The sequence below is a fragment of the Arvicanthis niloticus genome, chromosome 21 (assembly GCF_011762505.2).
Source record: "Arvicanthis niloticus isolate mArvNil1 chromosome 21, mArvNil1.pat.X, whole genome shotgun sequence".
NCBI lineage: Eukaryota > Metazoa > Chordata > Mammalia > Rodentia > Muridae > Arvicanthis > Arvicanthis niloticus.
In genome coordinates, this window is record NC_047678.1 from 24,286,582 (window position 1) to 24,308,618 (window position 22,037).

Here is a 22,037-nt window from a genome sequence, read left to right on the forward strand (position 1 = left end):
GTGAGAATTCTCATCCACTGCCTGCTGGCCCTCCGTCTCTGTGGCTGCAGACTACAGGGAGAACACTATTGGATCACAGGTGCCTGCTGCCTGCTTGGTTTTGTTTGCTTTCTTGCTTAAGATAATCCAGTAGTTTCTAATGAAACTACTAGGTAAGAGAGAGACATTAGAATTTGGTATAGAAAACAGATCTTTAGAAGATGATAGATCCTATGTGTTAACGCCTTAACACCTGAAAGTTCAACGCTTGGTTAAACCTTAGAAAATTGATGGACCAGTAATTCTAAAGTATTCTAGAAAAAATTTACAACATGTCTAGTGACTTAAGTTATTCTCCAATCCAGTATGCTTAAGTTCTGTTAAAACTTTGTAAAAAAATTATCAAGGCAACATAAATGTTAAGTTTCAAAGCTAGAAACATTCAACTTCATCATAAATATAAAAATCACATGTAATACTAGAATCTCAAAGCAAGTGCATTGAACGTGTCTGGAGTTGGTCTTTACAACTTTATTTTACAAGTGAGAATGGCACTTTTAACTTCTGCTGACATTTCCCAATACATATAACTTAGACAGTCATAGTGATACATTTCGTATCTTCAAGGTTAGACCACCAATAGTTCACATCAGGCATCGGTATACAGTTGAAGTGGTCACAGTTGGGAAATGGAACCCTTGCAGGGAATAAATACCTGTCCACCTCTGCAGAGGCAGTTTTGAGTTCTTTCTTTTGCCCACCACTCAGACGAGCCATGCTAGTATCTCAGTATTTATGGAATCAAGTATTGAGGAACCCTCTGTGATGCACATAGTATGGACGGTGCTCTCATGCCTGTTCTTCAGTAACATGGTGACTCCAAACACTTCTGCTACAGAGAGCAATGCCTTTCCTTCATGGATCAAAGTTGAGGATAACCAATGTTTCCTGAACGTAATTCTGTCTGCCATGAAAATAGCTTGCTTTCATCTATGCTTTGTCTTAAATATTCAACCCATGGGTTTATACACTACCAATGAAGACACTCTGCTTCTATTTCATCCAGAATCATCTGAGGGATGTTTTTATTCTATAGGCTGTTTAAAGTCACTCCTTATGGGTAACTGTCCAGTAGGAAGCCATTTACTCAGACACTTGTCAGCCACAGCCACCAGGCTACACAGTCCATCCTCCACTTGTGCTATTTATCGTCCAGGGCCGCAGGCCACAGCATGAACTTATGGAATGGGATGGTCCGCTCCTCTCCTTTCTGGAGTTGCAGTACTGATTAGGTTGTAAGGGAAGCACAAGGAAAGCACTAGTGCTCCATACAGCATAGCAACTCAGTGAAAGCGCACATGCCAGCGGAGGTGGCGCTACGGTTTATTAGTTCTGATTGTTTAATTCCAAGAGAATAGCATAAGCACAGAAACAGACAGAAGCCAGCCCACTGTCTACATATTCTTCATCTTGGCCATGAGATCTTCCAAGCTTTCACCAGAATCTTCCACTGTTACTTCAGAAACAGAATCCTCTCTCTGTCAACAAAAGAGAGAAGTGCCATGAAATGGAACCACCTAAAACTGCCTGTCCTCAACAGTCTGCTTTACCCATGCTCAGCTTGCTGAGAAACCAGATTTCCTGTGATAAATATATTTGAAAGTATTTAGAAGACATAAAGTTCTTTATGTTACCCACCAAAATGTTGTTCAGGAGGCAGCAACTTCAATATTCTTGACACGTATTTTATGCACGTAGAGTGTATTTTTTAATATAAAATTACACTCGTTTATAGTGGACCATAAAGTTAAGGTACATTGTGTAATGTTCATGTCAGGATAAACATATCTCCTCAAAACACTTCTCTGTAATTAGAACATTCAAAAATCACTTCTTCTAGCTTTCTGAACATGAACAATGACTACCTACAGCCACTGTTCTGTGACAGAGCAGAGCTTAGTGTTCCTGGCTAGCTGTAACTTACAAGCTGCCGGTCAACCTTCCCCTCCTCCTCTTCCCCTTCCCCTCCTCCCCATTCCCTTCCTCCTTTTCCCCTCCTCTTCTTTCCCCTCCTCCTCTTTCCCCTCCTCCTCTTCCCCTCCTCTTCTTCCCCTCCTCCTCTTTCCCCTCCTCCTCTTCCCCCTCCTCCTCTTTCCCCTCCTCCTCTTTCCTCCTCCTCTTCCCCTCCTCCTCTCCCCTCCTTTCCTTCCCCACCTCCCCTTTCCTTCCTCCTCTTCCCTCCTCCTGCCCGAGCACAGGAGCACTAGTCCACTCTCAGCTTTTCAACATCAGACCTTTTTAGAGCCCACATGAGTGAGATCATGTGCTGGCTGTCCATCTGTGCCTATCTTATTTAATTACTTCCAGTTCCATCGATCCTGTCACAAATGACAGGTTGTCATCTTCTTATGCTCAGTAGTAGTCCACTGTGAGTGTGTGTGTGTGTATGTGTGTACATGTGTACATGTATGCGCACACATGTGTACATAGGTATCTTTTATACTTTAGACATATACCTTCCACCCAGTGAGAGTAGGATCATATATACAGTAATTCTTATGCTTTGAGAAGCCTCCATTCTGTTTTCCATAATCGATGTAGTAATTTACATTCCTGATAGCAATGCATTACTCCAGCCCAGACTCCCTTTCTGCACATTCTTGCCAGCACTTAACTTTTTCACTTGGAGTGAGATGTACCTCACTGGCTTTCATCTGATGGCTCTGATAACTAACGATGTTGAGCGGCTTTTCAATACCTACTGCCTAGCTGTATGTCTTTGTGTCTGCTGGTCCAAGCCCTGTTTGGTAAGTCTTCACTTGACAAAGTCTCCATCTTTGTAGGTTTACTCATCTACATGCACTCGTGCTCGCTCACGCTCTCCCCCCACCCCTGACCTCTGACCCCTGACCTCCGCTTCCAGGATATTACATATCCAGGTGCATCTCAAACTTGCTAATCTGCTGCTTCCACCTCCGGGGTGCTAGGATCACAGGCGCACACCATCACCCTTTCCTGAAGTAAATTTAAATGGGTGTGTGGCTAAAACTATCAATATGTAGAAGTAACATTTTCATTTAATCAAACCTATTGTACTGATACATCAGTGAATTTTTAAAAGTCTCCACATTCTCAGTTTCAAATTTGCTGACACTGAATATCTAGTTCTTAATACCTCACTGCCTACATGTAAATATCTAAAACAGGAAATGCCCCACTAGCCTTCCAACATCATATAAAGCTGAAAGAAGAGAAATACATATTTTCTCTTATCTGACATTTACATATGGGCAAATCAGATTTCACAAATACCTTCTTTGGGACTGTGTATGCCACTGTAATCCCATCAGGTAAGGTGGGAACGGGGCCTGAAGAGTTCTTCAGTTCCTCTTCTGAAACCTCAGACACCAGCTCAATACCTGCAGGATTCAATGTGACTCTGAGCTCATTCTCAAGAAAACCCCAAGAATTACTTCTACTTTTGTGTAATCGTACATTCCCACCCAGAAAAAAACTGTAATAACTGCTTAAAATTGTGTGTGCTCTTCTATTTATTTCCTCCCAGAAAAGAATAGGTCAATGTGTGTGCAAGCACGAAGGCCTCTTACCCCACTCGTTGTCCTCATGAACTACCTCTGCCTCCTCTTTGGGCGCAGCCTCCTGTGTGGGCAGCACTGCTGCCCTCTTCTGTATAAAGCAAACAGTACCAACAAACACAGCGTTACTCCTTCTCAGTTCTCTGAAGCACTCACGAATTCAAAAGCATCTAATCTTACCAAAAGCAAGAATAAGTTTTCCAGTATGCTAAATTAACTAAAACTCTAAAAATCCAGAATCCATTTATATTATAGTCCAAATCTGTCTCTTTTGAAAGTCACTGTGCTAGGCGATGGGATTCCCAGAGTTTCTGACTGACTGTGTGTACCTTGTATTCTTCTTGTTGCTTCCTACAGTTCTTGTCATCACACTGAGGGTTTGGCTTCATCAACATGGTAGGGAAAAAATCCTGCATTGCATTGTATCCAAGGTAAAAACTGACATTGCCAAATTTTAACAGAAACCTGGAAAAGAAAATCAAATTAGCCAAGAATGGTGGTGCACACCTTTAGTCCCAGCTTTTGGGAGGCAGAGGCAGGTGGATCTCTGTGAATTCTAGGCCAGCCAGGGATATACAGTGAGACCCCATCTCAACACACAAAAGAAAAGAGAAAATCAAAGTAGGCTTAAATAAAGAAATAAAGTACTAGAAGTAAGTAAATTCTGGAATAGGTAGCAAATTTTATGACAAACCTAAAAAACAGTGACTTGCTCTACCTTATTTACAGACCTTGGCTCATAGTAGATGCTTGAATATTTTTTAAATAAGTGAATGAAAGAAAGGCAAGCTCAAGCCCTTCCATCACTGTACAACGAGGTATTTCTGAACCTCTGGTAAAGAAGAACTGCTGGGAGCACAACATGCTAAACCTGGAAGAAGCGCACTGATCCTAGAGGACTGCAAGGTGACGGGGTTTTAAAGCCTGAGCTGCTGGGTGGGGCTTGGGAGATGGTTCAGTGGATCAAGCCCTTGCTGTGCAAGCATGAGAACCTGAGTGTGGACCTGCAGTACCCACAGGAAAAGACAGGCACAGTGTCATGAGAACCTGAGTGTGGACCTGCAGTACCCACAGGAAAAGACAGGCAGTGTCATGAGCCTGTAATCCCAGATCTGAGGAGGAAAAGGGAATGGAGACAGAAGACCTCAGGGCCTTGCTGTGCAGCCAGTGTAGCCAAAACAGTGAGTCCCTACATCACTAAGAGACCTTGTCTCAAAAAGTAATGTGGATGGAACACACCTTAGATGCAAGGCATAGAGAAAGCAAGCTGAAAGGGAGCTAGAAGCCTCTCCTCACTGGCTAGCTTTTATAGTGCCAGAAGAGGCTGCACAGGCTACTGGGGAAGAAAAGGCATCAATGGGCTTATCCAGCAATAAACCCTATAACCAATAGTATCAGCCTGCCAGGCAAGATGTGCCCACAGGTAGAGTGATGGCACTAATGTTGGCGGAGGTGTGAAGTCTGAACCAACCACTTCTAACTGGATTTGAGGCCTGCTCCACAAAAGGGAATTCAAACCTGGTACTGTAAAGGCAATCGGAAATCCATGGCTAAAGTCTTAAGCCCCAAGGGCAAATTACTACTGCTTTTAGGTAACCCATCAGGGCACCAGACTGTATTGTTAAGTACCTAGGCTTATACCCACAGACAGGCGCTCCCTAGTCCTAGTGAGAAGCCTCTTTGCAATGATCAGCAGTGAATACACAGGCACATGGCTGCTGGAGGTGCTGAGGATAAGTGATGGCTGAGTGTTCAGGCCTAAAGAGGACATGTAGACTGTTCCATACTGTAGGAGAGCAGGTGGAGAGAACTCAAGAGCCACTGACAGGCAGAAGGGCTACAAGAACTATCTACTTGGCTTGGAACCCCACAGCAGCTGGGCCTATCAGGAGTCAATAATGGATCAGGGAGAGGCTTATCGGTCTTTATCCTTTCCTGCTCAAGTTCTGTCTACTGGTGGCTTCTGAGGGGAGGACAATCACTGTCCAGTTGTGTACCTATGAGTGCCCACCAGGCACCAGTGGATCTTCCACACCCATGGCCATACAGATGGTACTGCCTAAATGGAGTGGGTCTTGAAACAATAACAAAGTCATAAATGTGGGAAGATGTGACGGGAGTAGTAGGGGTGGGAAGGACAGTACAGGAAGTGGAGAAGAGGTTATAGTAATCAAAATGTACTTCATACATGCATCAAACTGTCAAAGGTAAAGAAACAGATAAGACACAGAGCAATGCTCTCTGGCCTTCATATGGATGTACAGAAAAGTATACCTTAGACATATGTGCACAAATACATACCTCTCCAGACAAAAATCTGACGTGTGATACTACATTTAATTAAAAAAACAATATAACCTACTTTAACTATATAATTAAAGTTAAAGCTATACTGATGTAAACAGTATCAGGTGAAGTCAAACATTTCCAACCATAAGTCCACTGTGACCCTGGCCCTGTCAAATGGCAACTGAACCCAAGCTGGATCACCTGGGAAGTGACAATGCCTCCATCGCATTGGTCTGCAGGCAAATGGGCAGGTAGTCCTAAGACAGACCCAAGACAGACCCAGAATAGACCCAGGACAGACAGACCCAAGACAGACCCAGGATAGACCCAGGACAGACCCAAGACAGACCCAGAATAGACCCAGGACAGACAGACCCAAGACAGACCCAGAATAGACCCAGGACAGACCCAAGACAGACCCAGAATAGACCCAGGACAGACCCAAGACAGACCCAGAATAGACCCAGGACGGACCCAGGATAGACCCAGGACAGCCCAAGGCTATTCTGCAAAGGCAAACAATAAAAGGCAGTATCTCCAAATAAGATGGAGGGTGAAGACTAACAACTGAGGCGGTCTACTGACTTCCTCACATACAGCACATATGTCTGGATACACACACAAGCAAGAGTGCATATATACACATCACTCACACACACACACACACACACACACACACACACCATGCACACATAAGATTAAAATAACTTTAAGAAAAAAAATTGAAAATACATGTTCTAAATATATAACAAGGGGGCTGGAGAGATGGCTTCACAGTTAAGAGCACTGGCTGTTCTCCCAGTGGACCCAGGTTCAATTCTCAGCACCCACATGGTGGCTCACAACTGTCTGTAACTCCACTTCCAGGGCATCCAACACCCTCAAACCCACATACATACAGGCAAACACTAATGCACATTAAGTAAACAAACAGATCTTTAGTGTACAGTATCATAAGTGCTCCAGTACCTAGTGCTGCTGAGACAGCACCTGCTCTTACACTACACAGCCCTAGACTGCTGCCTCCTTCAGGGTTTCTTGTACTGTTTCTTATGGCCTCTGCTGGAGCCACACTTCTGATGTCAGGATGCTCATTACCACACTGCAGTTTGTGATTATACTGGAGACTTAGGAGATAGAACTCAGCTTCTAAGCCTGAAGTGGGACAAAAATTAGCCAGAGTTAGGGAATTCTGGAGAAGTCTGCTTTTAAAGAGTGAATTGGTTCATTAACTGACAGAAAGATTAGCTATACAAAACCCATTTTCTCATTTTTAGCTACAGTTAAAAAAGTGCACTGAGGATTCTGGTCTTGGGTAACAGCGGTGTTTCTCTGGTTGGATCACATTTGAATGACGTTTACTAAGAGCGTCAAGATAGTACAGGCAAGTGTAGTTGTGCCTTGGTCTGTCTGTACAGCTTTAACTCAGCTGCTTAATGCGTCACGGTCATGTGTCACCCATTCCAATCAGCACAGAAGCACATGTGCTACATGACCCTGCCATGGGGTTATGTGGTCTAGTATCTCTGAAGTGCACTGTGTTTGTGGGATGTTGAAAATACCCAATGATGCATTCTCATAATATAGCCTCTGGTCCAGTGATGCAGGACTGGGTAGATAGAGTATTGCTGTATTATGTAGTAAGAGTTATTCCAATGCAGGAAGTAACTGACATTTAAACAAGCATGTATAAACACACTCACATAGATACATGTACGTGTACACAAACACACACACACACACACAGTTAATACAAGTCCATGTATCTATGATATACTTAAAAGCAAATTTAAGTTTAAGATAACTAGTTAGTTGGCAATACTAATTCTTATGTACTTTATGGACTACATTCTTATCAAAGGTGTACAAAACAATTCAGAAAAACCAGCCTTCACTTACTTTAATACATTTTGTACCAAGATCCCGGCCACCACCCCCATGGTGGTGGGGAGACTGGCTGCACAGACACCTTCTCGTTTCAGGGTTTTTTCATCAATATTTGAAGCAACTACAAGTGGTGGTGCACACTACATGAAAGAGAACACACCAGTTTCAAATGAGATACAGAGAGATGCAAAGCTGCAAACGGTATCCCAGTACACTCCACTCCTTGGCTCCTTTGACTTGCAGACACTGATACGAGAGATCACTGATAGCTAACAGTGACAGTGAGCCAGGACAATGCTTACCGCAAAGCAAGCCGACTCTCCAGGGACCATGAGCTGGATGTGCCCGGAAACTGCATTTTCACTGACCCCAGATTCCATCCATGTCTGACCAAGTTCATTACAAGCCTTAACAGGAAAAGGCAAAAACACAAAACAGCACAATTACTGCCAACCTCCTTTGTGGAATGTCAAATGTTATCCAAACAGATCCTGGGGGCTTCTGGGTCAGAGAGAAGAGCTACAATAGTTGAAACAGCAAGTACCTATTCCTTACACTGACCCTGCTTCCTGAATTTCTTCAGATTAATATAAAAACTTACTTTTATAAAACCTCTGCAATATAAAAATTTTAAGTATCATTTAAAGGGAATTCGAAGGAAAATTATTTTATCTTTAGGAAATGTTTTTAATTTTTACTACTAGTAAGACAAAAAAGAAAAAAGAAGCTAAAACCAATGATGAGCCAGCAAGATGGCTCAGCAGGCAAAGGTGCTTGCCACCAAGCCTCATGACCTGAGTTTATCCCTAGGTCCCACATGGGAGGAGAGAGCCAACTCCTGCAAGCTGCCCCCATGGAGACATGGAGATGGTGGCATATACATGCACACAGACACACAGACACACACTAAATGAATGCAACAAAAACCCAATGGTGACTAGAATAAGTATCATAAAATACTCATTGACTTTAAAAACACACAGCAGAAATATCTGCTGCTTTATACATAAGTGAGCGGGACACTGGATCATAGCACAGATGAGGTCAGAAGCTCTTACCACACATTTTAAAAGCAGGATAACTATGAAGATAGTATTTAGGCTTAAAACTCGATCTAGAGAGAACATCTGGATTAAACCCAGGCTGCAGCGCCTCATACAACACTCACTGTATTTATTGCCATTCGAGCTTCAAAGTTGTCCACACAGCTCAGAACTAGGTCAACAGGTTGTCCTTCTTCTAATCCGCCATTACTAGAGAAGAAAAAGAAATTGTATTTGGGAAAAAAAGAGGATACAAAATACATTTGTTTGTTCCACCCTCTAGCCTGGCGGCTGACACCTGTGGTCCTAGCACCTGGGAGGTTGAGGCAGGAGGACCGTCACTGGCTCCATGCCAACCCTTTGATGTATGAGATCCTGTCTCAAAAGACAACCAAATGCAAACCCATATTAAATCTCCCACTTATTTCTTGAAGCAAGGTCTCAAACTTGTAACCCTACTACCTCAGCTCCCAAGTGTTGGCATCACAGGCACTCACCACCACACCCAGTGGGACATAAAATACACTGTAATTTTATTTGTGTAGTCAATTTTCAATTATATCATATTTAATGTTACATATACAGCAGTTAGGCCACTTTCTGAGTAGAGAATTAATTATTCTAATAAACATTACATAAAAATTACTTTTCCTAAAAGCTAAAAACCTATCAATAGATTTTTCTAGCACTTGTTTAGCTGTTTAACAAGACATTACATAAAATACTCATACATTTTACCTTATTCTACTCATGAAATGTTCAAAGTGTTCCACTGTGGTGATATTGTAGTTGTGAACTTCAAACACAACATCAGGGTTAATGTTCCTGAGGGGAAAGCAACCGTTATAAACACTCCTAGTAGGAACAGGACAGAAAGCAGGAGAGAAGGCTGAGGAGGCAAGTGAGACGTCAGTGGATGTGAGGCCGACAAAGTCCTCTTCTACAGCTTGTGCTGCACTGGAGGATGAAGACACATAGATCATGTGTCCATTTCTTGGTCCACAGACTACAACCGCTGCAGAGTAGCCATGTGTGCAGCCCAACATACTTTTGATGTCTGCAAGGCCAACGTAGGACACTAATATAAACTGTCATAGAAACTACAAGGATGCTTCCATCCTAACCCAGAACAATCTATGTGCTGGGAATAAAGCCTTCACTGCTGCTGGAAGGTCCAGTTCAGCCTGGTGGTCTCTTTATGCCTTATTCAATTCAGTTCAAGAATGTTTGAGGCTCCACAGTTTAAGGCTGGCACATCATAGCCCATGAGCCAAATCTGGCCCACTCCCTGTTTTGGTATGGCCTTTAGGGTACGAACTACCTGGTTTGGGTTTTTGCCATGAATCTCTGGTTGGTGCAGTATTCTTACACAGTCCATGATGACCTCAACTTCCTGGATGTTGGAATTTGCAACATGTTCCACCACAGGCCATTAAAAACGATTCTTCAATAGTTAGGGAAAAATCTTTTTCAGGGCATTTTGCTACATAAAAAATAGAATTGGGATTTCAGAGTCTAAAACTTAAATTGTATTGGAACAAAGGCCAGCCCAATCATTTGGTCTATCCATAGCTAGTCCCACACTGTGGCTCCACAGTTAAACAGTGGCAGCAAAGATGAAACTATGCACACTAACCCTACACAAAGTCTGCCAACCCCGGTCTAAGAAGAGAATTCTTTGCATAAGTGAAATATGCATTTCAGGGAGAGGACCCACGTCTGCTTACATTCAGCTTAGCTCACAGCAGGTCACAAAACAAGAGCCCACTCCATGCATCCCCTTCCCCCCACCCCCCGCCCCGATCCCCCACTACCACTGCGGTCACCTCAGGGTGTGCTCTGCTGCATGGACCTTACTCAGCCCTGCTTGATACGGCTGGAAGAAAAGCCGATTCATGTTGGCCAGCTCCACCTTGTCATAGTCAAAGAGTAGCAGCTAAAACAAAAACAGTGGTGATTCAATGAGAAATGACATTAAACTAGGGGATCTTCTATTTAATAGGCTGTTAGTGGTGTGAGAGCATCAGTTACTTCCAAGACACTTGGTGTCTCAGTGATTTTCTAAATGCCCTGTGAGATAAATGCATGGCTCCTTTTATCCTCAGCTTCCTGAAAAGGCTCCTTGGAGCCTGTACTGAATGGCACACAGCCAACGCAGAAGCCAGCACAGCCACCCTCCCTAACCCAGGGCCATGCCACTTCCACAGACTGGCTCAATGGGGGGAGGGGTGGCTGTTCCATGTCGTTCTCACACTGCATTTTAGAACTGGGCCAAGACCCTACTGCTTCCTCTTCCTTTGTATGACACAACACATACCCAAGCCAAGGTGAAAATGCATTACTCCAAAGAGAATTATCAACCAGCTAGTTACTGTTTCCTGCTTTATTCTTAGGTCTACTTCAGTGTTTGCCATGCATACATGTCACTTAAAATGAGCAGAATTTCTCATTTCTTATCAGTAAGAACAGATTAGAATCTATAAAAATGAGATTTATTCTTTTCCTTTTCCACAGTGCTGGGGTTTGAACATGCTAGGCAACTGTTCTACCACAGAGCTGTATCTCCAGACCTGCTTTTACTCTTCTCAATATAGAAACAAACAAACAAACAAACAAACAAACAAACAAAAAAAAAAAAAAAAACAAAAACCTACAACACCACCCAGAGAACCTTCAATAGGTAGCTAGCGAAGTCCATAACCATGGATCTATAATCATGGCTCTGTAACCATGGCTCTGTAACCATGGCTCTGTAACCATGGCTCTGTAACCATGGCTCTATAATCATGCCTCTGTAACCATGCCTCTGTAACCATGCTTCTGTAACCATGGCTCATTCAATAATATTTGCTAGGTGAGAGAAAGTTTTTTTTTAAGTGAGTATGTGGCTCCTAGTCGACTCTGTACAAAGGAGTGGAGGCTGTTCCTCTGCCGCTACTTAGCTTAGGTCACAGAGAACTGACATCAACTCTCCAGCCTGCAGCACATCTGGAAAGCAACACAGCTGACGCACACTTGGTGATCCAGGAAGCTGCAGACACTTGCAGAGATAAAAATGGGCTCGGGGTCTCCAAAGCACTATTTCCCCACTACATTTCAACAGTTAGCTTTTTGCTTATGTTTTAATGATAGAAGAAAGAATCCTGAAACTCATCCATTTAGTCTTAAGTTTACAAACCTAGGTATCCAGTGAGATCATTGGAAGTTACTGAAAATGCAGGTGTCTGCATCTCACCGTCAGAATTCCTATTTACCCGTGATGAGTGCAATGGGCATGAGAGCCATCAAAGTCTCCCAGGACTCTACTTACAGCAGCCCTTGGGAACCTGCTACAGCCTCCTCCAGCAGTACCTAAAGCATCCGTGAATTGTGAGTGAAGCAGAAAGCACGTCCCCAACATTAATATGCAGAGTCTATTAAAAGACAGAGTCTGACTGAGCTGTATGAGCCACACTGTGAAGTCTTCCTTCCCAGCAAACACCCCGACAAGGTTCCAGTCATTCTCAGGGGTTAGACTGTACGCTGTTAGATGACCTGGAAACCAGTTATGACAACTTTCAGGTTTACTGGACACCTTAAACCACGTAACTGAGGTCCAGCAGTCTGCTTTAATATGGCCATCTACTCATTCTTGACTACTGAGCTCAACCGTCTCCAATATTCCGTTAATCAACCGGGTACTCAAGTCATTTACAAGCAATATTTTGGCCTGCTTCTGTAAACCACCTCAAAGATATAAAATTATGATATTAAATATTATATATTAAAATTATAATAAAAAATGTATTTTGTTGGCATCATTTTTATATTGATAAATGAGGGCCAATTTTGCAACCACTATCTTTTAATATTAACTTATTGACAAACAGATATTGGAGATCATGTGTATAATTATATAATATATAATATGAAATATAATTATTCATTTAAATATAAGAAAATAACAAGAGGGCAGATAATTGCGGAAAACCTATCCAATCACTAAGTAACATCAATAGTCCTTGGCTTTATAAATTTAAGACTGACAGGTTAAATTCTGACAGGTTACTTATTTTCTACAATTCAAGTTTGTTTTTAAAAGAAAACAAAAGGAGCTAAATAAAAACTCAGAGACATCCCCAGTTCAAACTCAGAGACATCCCCCAGTTCAAACTCAGAGACATCCCCCAGTTCAAACTCAAAGCCTTCCCCCTCTGTGTGTGTTTAACTGAGTGCTTGGTAAGATTTTTCAAGATCTGAGTGTTTCAGCTGCATACTTTATTTACGTAAATATACTGTTTTTTTCTATCAAAGTAAGACAAAACTTCATCTTTAAAAAACTGTTGGGGGGAGAGACTGAGAGGAGTGGCGGGAGAGGAGATTGAGTTGAGATGTATGAGGGAAGAATACATAAAATAATAATAATAAATCTGTAAAGAAGACATGTGCAGAAACTTAAATTCCTCCAGGGTCGGCACTTCCTGAAATCAAAATATATGCTCCAGGCTCTATCCTGTTCCCAAAGGTTGTACCTTGCTCACCAGCTGTGCCATTTTGAGTCAGCCAACAGTGCAGAGTGTGAGGCTGAACTCTGACCTCTCACAGTGGGGCATGGGAGTCCTTACATCAGGAATAAAACCCAACAGAATTCCCACTGGGTGAGCTTGCCTGCTTGACTCAGTGTGACTATGCACCCTCCTGCAGAAGTAACCTTTCTGCCTTGCTAACCTGCCACAGATAGTGTGGTGTTTTGGGAGAGACCCCAGAACCATTTCTAACAGGTTCTATATCTAAAATAATTCCAAATTACTTACACAGTACACTGCCCTAAACCAAAGTTTCTGAACACAATTAAGTACCCTTTGTTCAGTGAGCAATAATATGACCCTTTGTCTGGAGAAAGCTATGACTCGGCCTCTTGTGAAGAGCAATTTACCCAAATACAACAGAAATCATAACCACTGATTAAGCAGTAGAGTGCGTCTCTGTACCTGATTTGCTCCAGGAGTGAACAGTTTCCTACTGGACAGGCAAAGAGAAATCTTTTTACCTTACCAATGCCACATCTTGTCAGCATTTCGGCAGTCACACTGCCAACTCCACCAACACCTACTATTGCCACAGCATAGGTACGGATTTTCTGTGAAACGTAGAACAGTACATGTTAATACTCTGTTTGATTTGTCACTAGAAATTAGTCTCATTTCCTGAAATCAAGTTCATCATACCTCATAGTCACTGACAATTCCCATCCGTTTCAGTGCCATCAGACGGCTTAAAGAAAAACAAAACAAATTTAGAGTTTTTGCAGTCTTTTTTATTTATCCTTATTTTCATGCAGATGGGTGAGTTGCCTGTACATGCAGTACTGCAGGTATATGCAGGGCCTGCAGAGGCCGGAGGAAGGTGGCAGATCGCCTGGGACTAGAGTTATGCATGGTGACCTGCCATGTCGGTGCTGGGGATGAAACCTGGGTCCTGTGAAGAACCAGTGCTTTCCAGCCCCCAGCTTACCATCTTTTAGTTAACCGTGATAGTTATAGATAGGCACCATCAAAGGAAACAATCACCAAGACTCAATTATTACTACTTCAAAGGAGGAAGAATCTAGCTGGACATGATGGCATGCATCTCTAATCCTACCACTTGAGAGGCTGAGGCAGGAGGATTAGGAATTCACAACCAACCTGGGAAACCCAGCAGGTTTGATGACCAACTGAACTTAAAAGCTAACTTTTACTAGATAAATCACTGGTTTTGCCTGTGAAACAGTCTTGTTCTTCTAAAATACCTCCTTTATCTTAATGTGCAGCCAAGAGCCACACCTAATGACTTAAATGTTAAGGGTCAAAGTGAAATGTCACTATTTCCCCTTGCTTTGTTATTATATAAAAACAATGAAAGAAGCTCATAGCTTCTGCCCTTAATGAAGGATATCTACTTTTGGAAGCATCTGTTGTCTGCCAAGGATTCTAAGAAGCACTGCTCATCTGCTCTCTCTCTCTCTCTCTCTCTCTCTCTCTCTCTCTCTCTCTCTCTCTCTCTCTCTGTGTGTGTGTGTGTGTGTGACACTATCTAGAGCTCCACGCACACTATTACAGTATTTTCACTTCTTGCTTCTCAGTCATCTGAAGACTTCACTCTTAAATGTCCATCACAAATGCACAAACACTTCCTCTCAGTAGCCTTGGCCATTTTGGTTAGATCATAACTGTTCACTGCTGGGTGGGTATTTTACAACCTCCACTCTTCAAGGCAGCAATTGTGTCTCCCTTAATCTCCTACATGCTTGCACTTACTCAAGCTAACTTCAGCAGTTCTCAGAAACTTCTACATACGCCCATGGACATTCTCGCATGCAGGAGTTGGCAACTTCACCACCCAAGAGTGTCTCCAGACCCACAGCACACACAGTCCTCTTTCTGGAACTTTACCTGTTAAAAACTACCCAGTTTTTAGCTTCACTGATTATAGCCTTAGTGACTTACTGGGAAGGAACCTAATGCCAGGGATTCTATTGTGTACTAAAATCCATCATTTTAAAATATCTCTTTTCTCACCACCAGGATGAGAGCGAATTATCAGCAATCCCCTAGAGCTACGGTGAGAAGAATACATGTAATGGAAGGTCTAACAGCATGCAACTGACTGCAGTCAACGACGAGGTTTGCCATGTACAATTGCTGTTCTAAGAGCCGCACATAAACTGCTTCAGTCTTCAAAACTACGGCAGAAACGGGTGTTCCTGTGGCCCCATTTACAGCGAGTAATCTGAACCAGAAGCTCAACAGCTGTTAAAGTTATAAGTTACTGACTACTCCGTGAGCTGAGAAATGAATCCACTCAGTCTTGATGCAGAGGCCTTCCCTTTATCCACTGCTCTGTATTCTCCCCCATAAACTAGTCAGTCCGTTTAAGGAGAGCAAAGAGGAGGGGTAGGCAGCCCTGGCAAAGTCGATATTCAGGGATGTTCATAAGCACCCTAGTAACTAACTCTCTCTCGTCCTGCTCCATCTACATTACACTTAAGAGGCGTTTAGGAAATTGTGGTCTATCCTTGGCAGCTTTACATGAGATGTTATATTCTGACTGAGTTTTCTATCAATCAACCTATGCAGAGTGACGTAGACTAATAAAGATAATGGTGACAGGAAATTGGGTACGGGGCAGCAGGCAGAAGACCTGCACCATACGGATGGGTGGCTTGGATTGATTTTTTTTAAATAAAATGTTATTCTTTTCTTCCTTGCGGGCAAAGGGGGTCTCACTACATAACCCAAGGTGGCCTAGAACTCCTGTAGCCCAGGCTGGCCTGGAATTCACGACAACCCCCCCCCCACCTCACCCTCCCGAATGCTAGGCTGAATCGTGAGCCAACTCGCTTAGCGAGGACTATCTTCCGACTAGCATAAGAAGATATGCTTGCCCATCTGGGAACAGGACCTCCACAGCAAGAAAGGAGCGGCAGGAGGCCGGCTGAATCCCTCAAGCGGAGCGTGGCCCTGCCCGCCCCGCTATGGATCACCTGTAGGGATTGGAGTCCTCCACTTCGTCGCTCATCTCCTGGATGCGGGTCCGGCCGCAGTGGCCATCCCCTTCGGACCGCCGGATTCTCTCCCGGGCGAGTTCCTGCTCCAGCTCCTCAACCCTCTGTCGCAGCCGCTCCACCGATTCGGCCATGGCTGGGGTCCCGGTGGCCTCCGATCCCAGGCCGGACCACCGCCGCCGTCGCCGTCGCCTCCGCCTCCCCACGCTGCTTCGCTAGGTCCGCGAAGTGCAGGAGGACTAGACACAGCCTTCCAGGTCCCGACAACAGGGAAGCGCCTCCAAAGATCCCAGCAAGACACGTCTCCGACACGCCCACCGGGCTTCCGGCGTGCCGCTTCCGGTGGGCCGCCGCCATCGCTCCGCTCGGTAAAAACATTCCTGAAAACAGTTAGCTTTCTTCTCTAGAACCAAGAACCAGGTATCAGCAGGGTCAGCGTCACATGTGTCCAGATTAGGCCAACGACGATTCTGCCTTTCTAACATAGGAGGCCATGAGAAACACCGAGGTCTTTTAATGCAGGGCTCAAGGTTCTGGCGGACTCTCTTCTTGGACGGACCGCACTGGTTTTCCGCTGGCGCGTCATTCTAGGGTTGACAGATGTTTGTGTCTTCACTTGCTAGAGTCGCGTTTGTGACCTTGTTTTTCTATAAGACTGAGGCTTCCAGCTCTGACGCTGATAGTGAATTCTAAGTCTGAGCCCACAACAGGCGATTCTTTTATTTCTCCGCCAGATTCCGAGTCACTAGACTCAGCCGCCCACATTGCTTTGCGACATTGCCCAGAGTCCAGGTGATTGGCTTCCCCTAAGCCCTGCCTGACCACGCCCACAAGCTCGGCTAACTTTTCCACCTCCGCGCGACTTCTGCACAGTCTGTGGATTCCTCATCTCTGTACCCTGTGACAGCAGTGGCAGTCATGGAGATGGATGTCACCAGTGACACCGTGGAAGTGCTACCCCAGCACAAGTTCGACATCAGGTCCCTGGAGGCCTACCTGAATCAGCACTTGCCCGGCTTTGGGTCAGATCCCCGGGCTTCGCTGACTGTTACTCAATACAGGTATCAAACATAGCCTTTGCCTCCTGCTGGAACATGTCTGTGCTTCGCGCTTTTCTTCCTTTGGCCCTGGGTGGGTGTCTCATTTGCCCAGTCGCGATACCTTTCCCTGCAAGGACGCTTCCTGCATAATGTGTACTTGAATCCCAGGCTAGTCTGAGTTAGAGGGCAGTAGCCGAGGTGCAGTATCCATTATGCAGTGCAGTATTGTTAAGGACTAAAATTATGTGTCTAATTCACTGAGAGAGATGCGGCTGAACACTCTTGGATACCTAATAGATACCTTCTGTGACCTTTTGTGCTACAATCTAAAGATCATTTTTTGAAGGGCTAGTGTCATTTTGTTTAATTAACCTTAGTCACCCGAGGCTAGGTTAATAATGCCGGCTAAAATGTACAAATCCAGATTCTAGACATTCCACTTCACCATTTTTAGCACTACTTAAGGCCTAAGTTCTTGAAGTAAGGGAATTAAACTGGATGAGGTGACTCTGAGAGTACCTTTCCCCACTGGCAAGTGAATCTGGTTTTAGTATGATGTTTTACAATAGAGAGTTTTAAATTTTTATATTGTCCCAGTATAAAAATAATTTCATATGGTTCCAGTAAACTGTGTCTGGCCTTTCTATCTGGGGATTTAAATGTAACATAAATTCCTAGATCAAAGTTTCTTTCTTGTAAAAGTTGTCTGTTCCCATTAGTCTTGATAAGGAAATGAAGTAATTTAGGTGAAAGGGCTTAAGCATTGAAATATCTGTGGTAAGGTGGAATAAAGACTAGTTGTCACTTCTAAATTTAATGCTTTGTGTTGTAAACAGACTGGAACAGATCAAAGTTCAAATTTCAATGACTAGTCCACTCTGTGGAATTTGGCCAGCTTCTTGTCCTGCTTTCAGATAAAGGTTATATATGTTCAAGTTACTGTGGTCCTGTGTTGATTTAAAATAATTCTGAATTAAGTTGATGTTCAACAAAATCATGCTCAATAAATGAAATTAGTTGTGATACAAAAAAAATACTTCTGAAGCCAAGCCTGGTGTACTTGGCTTTAATCCCAACAATCTTAAGATCCCTGGAAAGGGGATAACATCTGAAGTGCAAATAAAATATCCAATAAAAATTTAATTTTAAAAAATCCCTGGAGATTGGAGGCTGAGGGAAAATGATTGTGAATTTGCGGCCAGTCTGGGCTATGTAGTAATCCTTGGTCTCAGAAACTATTTTTTTCCAGAAATGTTACATAAGCTGATTTACCATAGATGTATGGAAGTGCACATTCAACAGAGAAAATGTTTCTGGGACATATGAAAACGTTATAATATAAAGGCATACTAAGGCCACAAAAAAAAAAATCTCAAAAGAATCTTTTAAAAGTTTGGACCAGTAATATGGCTTATAAGGTAAAGGCACCTGCTGCCAAACATGGCAACATGAGATAACCCCTGGAAACTACATTGTGGAAAGCGAAAAACAATTCTTGCATGTTGTCCTATGACCTCCACACATGTGCCACCAAATAAATAAATATAAAAGGAGAAGCCATACATTTTCACAATATAAATCAAACTTTCTAACAGGATGAAAACAGCCAAGAAATACAATGTAGAAACTACTTGCTCTGTGTGTTGAAAAGCCAAGAGCAACATAGGTAATAGTTTGTTAAAGTCACGGGTACATATCACTTCCATTATTATCTTAGCAACAGTCAAAATATGACACCCAAAAGCTCCGATAAAAACATCCCAAAAAATTATCTAATTAGAAGGTGTTCAAGACCTTTGTATAGAACATGAAAAAAAACCCTTATTAGCAGTTTTTAAAGAACTTTAGAAATAACATACATGAACAGGAAAAGTCAGTATTGAAAAATTTTGCTCTTTGTCTCAACTGATCTATAGATTCAAAGCAATGTCAATCAAAATTCTGTTTTTTCTCTAATTTGAAAAAATGCTTTGAAATTTTATGCAAAAGACCACAAAGGGTTAACAGAAACATTCCTTAAAAAACCAACCAAGTGGAAAGTCTGAATTAAGGTGACATATTATCAGTTAGATATATCAGTGTGACAGAGAGTTCACAAAATACCCACACATTTCTGGAACTTGACAGTGCTTACACTTAGAATCAACTTGGGGAAATGAGAAGATCCACAGGTGAAAGACAACGTGAGCCTGTGGTGGGAGAATTATTATCCCTATGAAATATTACTTTCTGTAGCAAACTGCCTCGCAGGCTGTGGACCTGCCTTAATAAGTGGAGTGCCCCCTAGTATACATGAAGCTAAGGGGTCAATCCCCAGTGCCATATAAACCAGAAATAGTTTGTGATGGTACTTGTAATCTTAGCACTTGGGAGATAGCAGTAATAATATTAGAAGCTCAAAGTTGTTCTTGAACAACTTCACAAAATTGTTCTGATTTCCTTATGCATATCGTGGCATGCATGTTCACACATATCATGTGCACACACTATATGTGTGTGTAGGTGTGTGTATATATACATATATGTGTGTATTATGTGTATGCACACACACATACACACACACAATCTCCAGCATCGGTTAGGATGCGAGACATTAAGTACTCATTAAGGTATAGGTCAGTATAGCTACCGTTGACCAACATGTGACATTGTCCTGTAAAACTGAGGTCAGAAAGACATGTATGCCCCTTGCCTCAGAAATGTTACTTCTTAGAGTCAAGAAAATTTCATACCAGGATATCAAGAAATAATCTACAGAACATTCATTGTGTGGCTTGTAATAGAAAAACTTTTCTAAAAAGACAGTAATTTTTTTATTGGATATTTTATTTACATTTCAGATGCCATCCCCTTTCCCCATTTCCCCTCCCTAGAAAACCCCTATCCCATACTCCCTTCTCCTTTTTGCTTTTATACAATTTTTTAATGTCAACCAAAGACTTTATAAGTTTGGTAATGCTCAATATCAATCAGAAGTGTAACCTAATACCCAATCTATATATATATCAACTATCTTTGGCAGAGACATGTGAATATCCGCCTCCATGTCTGGCCCCCCTCTCTCTTTCTCTCTCATCACCTAGCTCCTCCTCTCCTTCTCCTCCTCCTCTCTGTACTCCACCCACCTTAGCTCCTCCTACATATCACCCTTCCTGTTAAAATAAAACTTTTCTCTCAAAATACAGTTAGAGCATAGCTATACTAATTTATGTCAGTAAAGTGCAAGATAGACCTAATACCCAGTCCATCATTTTGTTGACTAAGCAGAACCTCTGTCATCTCTCCTAAATAAAAGACTTAGTTGTGAGCCTGGCTTTTTTTTTTTTTTTTTCTTGGCTTCAGGATGAATGTCAGCTGAAAACCATCCTCTCAAATGTTTTCTCTCAAAGTAAATAGCAAGGATTGGCTATGAGACTATAAGTTTTCAACCCCATCAGAAATCCAGAATGACTGAGCTAACTGAGATTATGGGAAGCACAAAGCATAGCTTCTAAAACATAGCCAATTTATAGAGACCGCTGGACAGCTGGACAGTCCCTATACTACAGAATGTTGGAGCATCCGATCTTCAGCCTTCTGGCCCAGGATCATCTGACAGACCTAGTGATGCAGAATTATTAAGGGCTGATTACTCTGTCTTGGCAGATATAATCAGTCGATTATTCTGCAAGTGTGTCCTTTTCTGGACAGTATTTTGTCTGTAGATGGAAAGAGGCAATTCTTGCCTGGTGGCTGTCTCACCACAATTGGAATAACTCCAAAGATGCTCAATTTCTTCTTAGAATCCAAGACAGGAAGCTGTCAGGAGCAGACAGGTCTCTAATCAAAATGAACATTAGTACAGAAATGTTTGTAACGTCAATTCTGTGGGTTTCTGATGTTTTGAAAACCAACTATCCATGTAAGGCTATCTGGGCTGTTGTCTGTTAACTCCTCTCAGCTATTTCTAAAGAAAATATAGAAAACTTCCTAGCAATAAACTCAAAGCCATGAATTTGCTATAGGCCCTTAACTCACAGTCTGACCATCTCAAATAAGTTTTAAAAAGTTAAAGAAGGACTGGGTCTAAGCCTTGTATTCCTAAATGTGTTATACAGGCGCAATGCCTATGATAGTAACAATATTCATCTCACTTTTATATTAATAAGAAGCTTGTACCAATGAAAACCTTAAATTTGAAATCAGAGTAAATTTTGTACCATTTAAGAAATTATAACTTCATCTTAATAACAATTATACATATTTCTATCAGTAAATTATGGCTATGCAATAAATCCTAGCTAATCCTTCCTGTTCCACCAAAACCACTACTTTTCCCTAGAAAGACAGCCCAATATTAACCACCTCAGTCCCCAAGCCCAGGGAATAGGGGTGCCAACTCTTCATTAATTTCTTCAAGCTGATTATGGGTGTTGAGATATTAGAAAAGGGGTGGGGGAAAGAGTAAATTGATAAGCCTCTGACACTGTGTCTTCATTGCATCCGGCTGGAATTCGAGCAGGAAACACGGTAATATTTATTAGTAGTAGAATGGAAGAATAAATTGCTCATTTGCATAGTGGACTACTCTCAGTGAAATGATTCACAGCTGGACATTGTAGCAAGAATTTTGATTTCTTTAAAAAACACATAAATATTATGGAAATTTATTTTTGTTTTAATCCCAGGTGTGATTTAG

The 22,037-nt window shown here is 42.4% G+C and overlaps 2 protein-coding genes across 2 annotated transcripts in view; one reads left to right on the forward strand and one right to left on the reverse strand.

Annotated features, from left to right (window-relative positions):
* Positions 1-490: 490 nt before the first annotated feature.
* Uba5 (ubiquitin like modifier activating enzyme 5) lies at positions 491-16,692 on the reverse strand. Its single transcript, XM_034484344.2, has 12 exons — positions 16,299-16,692; positions 14,002-14,047; positions 13,824-13,913; positions 10,621-10,730; positions 9,533-9,619; positions 8,920-9,004; positions 8,054-8,158; positions 7,764-7,891; positions 3,905-4,040; positions 3,588-3,666; positions 3,292-3,398; positions 491-1,517 (listed from the first exon to the last, which is right to left on the reverse strand). Exons 1-12 carry the CDS (start codon positions 16,451-16,453, stop codon positions 1,434-1,436), a joined length of 1,212 nt encoding a protein of 403 aa, XP_034340235.1. The 5' UTR covers positions 16,454-16,692; the 3' UTR covers positions 491-1,433.
* Positions 16,693-16,919: 227 nt separating this feature from the next.
* The window catches only part of Acad11 (acyl-CoA dehydrogenase family member 11), a 60,886-nt gene continuing 55,768 nt past the window's right edge, over positions 16,920-22,037 (forward strand). Inside the window, exon 1 of the mRNA XM_034484343.2 lies at positions 16,920-17,380. Coding sequence (XP_034340234.1) covers positions 17,238-17,380 — 143 coding nt within the window. The 5' untranslated portion in view covers positions 16,920-17,237. The remainder of the gene's footprint in view (positions 17,381-22,037) is intronic.